This window comes from Esox lucius, chromosome 4 (assembly GCF_011004845.1).
Source record: "Esox lucius isolate fEsoLuc1 chromosome 4, fEsoLuc1.pri, whole genome shotgun sequence".
NCBI lineage: Eukaryota > Metazoa > Chordata > Actinopteri > Esociformes > Esocidae > Esox > Esox lucius.
Window position 1 is genome coordinate 26,708,732 of NC_047572.1, and position 4,250 is coordinate 26,712,981.

The 4,250-nt window shown below is 38.7% G+C and overlaps 1 protein-coding gene across 10 annotated transcripts in view; it reads right to left on the reverse strand.

Moving 5' to 3' along the window:
- Positions 1 to 1,434: 1,434 nt before the first annotated feature.
- gria2b (glutamate receptor, ionotropic, AMPA 2b) overlaps positions 1,435 to 4,250 on the reverse strand; it is a 52,051-nt gene continuing 49,235 nt past the window's right edge. For 2 of the 10 annotated variants that reach the window (XM_010899867.4, XM_010899858.5), the window contains exons 15-16: positions 3,990 to 4,193; positions 1,435 to 3,460 (exon numbers count right to left, since the gene is read on the reverse strand). In XM_010899867.4, the coding sequence (XP_010898169.1) occupies positions 3,296 to 3,460; positions 3,990 to 4,193 (369 nt within the window). In that variant the 3' untranslated portion in view covers positions 1,435 to 3,295. Of the gene's footprint in view, positions 3,461 to 3,944 lie in introns of those variants that run through there. The other 8 variants (XM_010899886.4, XM_010899877.3, XM_010899902.3 and 5 more) reach the window with 6 other exon arrangements.

Here is a 4,250-nt window from a genome sequence, read left to right on the forward strand (position 1 = left end):
ATCTAAGAGGACATCGGGAAGAGAGTAGTGAGAGCTTATCAGTCTAGGCTATATAACCATCTCAAAAACATATGAGCTCCATCAGTCCATTGTGAGGCAAATCATTTACTAATGGAGAGCATTTAAGATGACAGTAACTTGGCATAGAAGTGGATGCCCTTCCAAAATATCCTCAATATCCAAAAGAAAAATAATAAATCAAGAATATGCCAACCCAAACACAACATTTGGAGATTTGCAGACCCCCCTGGCTGCATTGTTACTGCGCTTCAATAAGGAGTAGAATACTGAATGGAGCTGGCATTTGTGTTTTGGACTGGCTAAGTTAAAAACCTTAATCCAATCGATCTGCTGTGGCAGGACCTTGGTCTGTTCTCAGTGCACATAGTCCAGTTTATATTAATCACCTCTAAATGTAGGGTGAGAAATATTATTTTAATATCATGTAATTAACTTTGAGGTGAATTGCAAAATGAATGTGCCGGAAACTGTTGTGCAGAACATAAGGCCTCGGTGGGGGGAAGAGATTATCTCTCAGGACCAGAGGGCAGTCTGTCGTTCTCATGGATATGTGCAACATTCATTAACACTTAACAGAGGGCTGACTGTGTCTTCTGGCACTTCTTGCAGCACTAAGACACTTTCCACTTCTTTACAGACAAACTGACCCCATTAGACTCATCCATGACTTATCATTCTATCAACAAAAGGAATGAGTGGGCTGTTCAAAAGGCTGATGTAGTTACCTTATCAGCACGCTTGACTTGGCGTATTGTGTATGTGCATCCCTGAAGATAAATCAGCCCTGCAGATATATACTAGTATGGTATTGTGGTTGAGGATGTATATTGCAGGATGTCGTTAGTTATCGTGGAGAGCAACAATATTTTTTCGAAATCCACTGTCTAAACGATGTCCTGAATGTATTCTATTATGTACAAGAAAGAAGTGGGGCAGCAATTAAGACGGTCATTATGTCATAAATGATTGAAAGTAATACATTTAAGCCTGCCTTTAATGAAATATCCCATAAATCTATTGTATTACCCTGGAGTAGGCTATTAATCAAAATGATGAGAATGAATTGCAGAAGTCATCTTGTTTACAGTGTACTCCACAACCTTTGAAACAGCCGGTTATTGTAAACAAAGCACACCAATAAATACATTTGGAAGTGGGCTCACTAACCTGCCATTTTGTTGGATTGTGTTATGTGGTCTGGATTTAACCCCATTTCTGTGCGTTTTGGAGGGACCTAAATAAACTATGTATGAACCACTACAGGTTGGGAAGAGACTTGAGATTCTGCTGGATGAACCAGTTAGGACTAATGATTATCCAAGTTTTAGATTGGCCTTTACAGAATCAATAACTACTGTATTGTGAATTCAGTGTGGTGACATTGAAAACACAACACCTAGAATGATAACAAGATATTAGCCATTTTTTTTATTTAGAAAGAGTCCCAAAAATAAACAGGTTAGCACACATTCCATATACAAAATGTCAGTGAGAATATTCTGGATATACAATGATGAGGTCCATCAAATAACATACTGTTGTATCGCTGATAACAAAAACAAAACAAAAAACTGTGATACCAATGATACATTGTGTGCCTCATTTTACATGTGAGAGGTGATCGCAGGTAAGGTCAGGTTATTCAAATACAAAAGTAGCAATGGTCTTTCTGAAACCATCCCCATGTGCCTGGAACAAAGATGAGTGTATACAACAGCTGTTTCAAATTTCCTTCCTAAAAATCCACGGTACTGGGGAATTGTATGCATGTTACATGTGAGTTTGGAGACACATTCTATGACTATCTAATATAGAAAATATGTCTGTCTCATCATCTGCATTATTGTTGAATACAGTACATGTAATTGAGGGGTTGTAAAGATTTAGAAATAATTGTTCATACAATATGTATACTATCCTGTTTCCAATCTCAAACCTTTTCTCTTCAACATAACAATGGAAACGCATGTTGGCAATGGTCAAAGGTTTAAAGGCAAAATAAGACTAAATAAAACGTTAGAAGCAACAACATGCATCTGGTGCTATTTTACACTTGAGTTAATGCAAATTACGTGGAGTTAACTTGAATACCGGAGGGGGAAAAAGATGCAGAAATATCACTGTCTTAGTCATTGAACTGTACACCTAGTTACAAAACGTACAGAATGTATTGATTACATTCACTTGGATGACAGTGACCGATTATATTATGGAACCTACTGGCACTACATTTTGGCACAAAAAATTACTTATTTGGCATCTTTAAACAAACATTTTGACCATGTGTAAGTATGTTTATTTTCCTCTCAGCAAAACATACATTAAAATACAGTTGTGGAGTGTAAACAGCCTTATACTTTATATAGTGGACCCCTGGCCTGATCCTTGACAGAAAGAAATACAGCAAAATACTTCAAAACAAACAAATACAGTAACATAAAAGAGTAATTATTGTGCCACCCACTTGAACATGTAAAAACATAGGAAAGGATTTATTTCAAATGTCAAGCATTGCTAAGTATTTTATATCAACACCAAATGTTAAAGAATAAGATATACAGGAAAGTTTAGAATAGTAATAAATTACATGATTTAAACATTTTACCCCAATAAGCAACATATTTGGCTTTGAAAATATGGAACTTGAAGCTGTTATGCATTTTTTTTTTTCTTTCAATACACTCACACGTTAATATGTTTATATTCAACCAGTATGTAAGCAGGTTTATTTAAAAGCCATATTCGTGAAAATGCATAAAAATACCTTTTTCTCATAGATTTTCTCAGGTTTTCTTCCAAAAAAATTCACATTTTACATCTCAATGCAGATGAAGTCAAGTGTGCTTGAAGGATCCAGGGTGCTGGTCGTGGTGACTACAGAATCAGACGTGTTGTCTCAACAAAGCCACCCCCCCACCCCACCCCCCCAGTCGAGATAACTCCCATGAGCAGCTGTTCCCGTCATTCAAACCTCCTATGTCTCCACCATATTCAGATACAGATAGAAAATAATGATGTCACTGGGCTACAAAAAAAAGGCCTCCCTTTGTATTCCAAGATGTAATTCCATGGAGAGGGATGGTCTTTTGTTACATGAGAAACTGACAGCGAGAAGAAGGAAATGTCTTCAAGTCACCATTATGTGAGGCACCCCTGATCCATTCAGCTAGGATGGAGACTGAAAAGCGCGACGAGAGAAAGGCAGGGGGGAAAAGAGACAAAAAAGAAACACTCTACTGAAACCAGTGTAAGGCACTCGAAAGGTTCTTATCGATCAGGAGAGATCTGTCAAGCTGACGTTCATTCCCATGCCGGGTCTCGCGTAAGGTACCGCATGCACAGCTTTCGGAAACTCTGGAGTCATCACGCGGCCATTTTCCCCAGTACTCCCGGTTACAGACAACCTTGCTTTGCTCCTCATTGCGTCCGTAAAGGTCACCTAAAACGCAAACACACGCACACAAAAGCATGCAAACACAAGGAAACCAAGTTAGCTCCAGACATCCTTTCCAATCTAATAAACTTAATATTTTAAATGTAGAAATATGAAAATGTAGATGCAAAACCAAATATGACTGATTTACGAGTGTATTACAAAACGTAGGATGTGGATGTGCATGTATAGCTTGATATGTATCACTGCAAGCAGTACTGCTGAATGTGTTGCCGGGACAATATGTTTACAAGCATGGAGATCAACAGTCATACATGATCATGATGGTAAAGAGTAAAGAAATGCAAAATGAACCAAAAGACTGTAAAATTTTAAACAGGGTAGTCTCTCTCTCGTTACCAAATCATAAGACCAATACATACGATCTGATTTGGGCAACCTCCTCATTCAATATTCAACATTCAAGGATGGGACAGATGAAGCCAAAAGCGTGCATTGGGGGGAATTTATACGAAGACCTCGTTCCTACCCCCTAAATTTTTACACTTTCGATCCCATATACGTTGTAACCTTCCTTATAAGTTGCAAAATTCTGTGAATTCTGCGAGGAAGTTGGGTTAATATTCTGTGCATTCTTTGCCACCTTCATTCGTTTCGCCTCGGCTCTGGACTTGTAACAGAACTCAATCAAGGCCACCAGCATGGCCAAACCAAGTCCGCCGACCAGAATGTAGAAAACCCCTGCCACGTTGCTCAGACTGAGGGCGCTCGTCTTCTCCTGAAAAATGCACACGAGACAGGGGTCAGTTGGAGGGCATGGGTGAAAGGTCAAAGG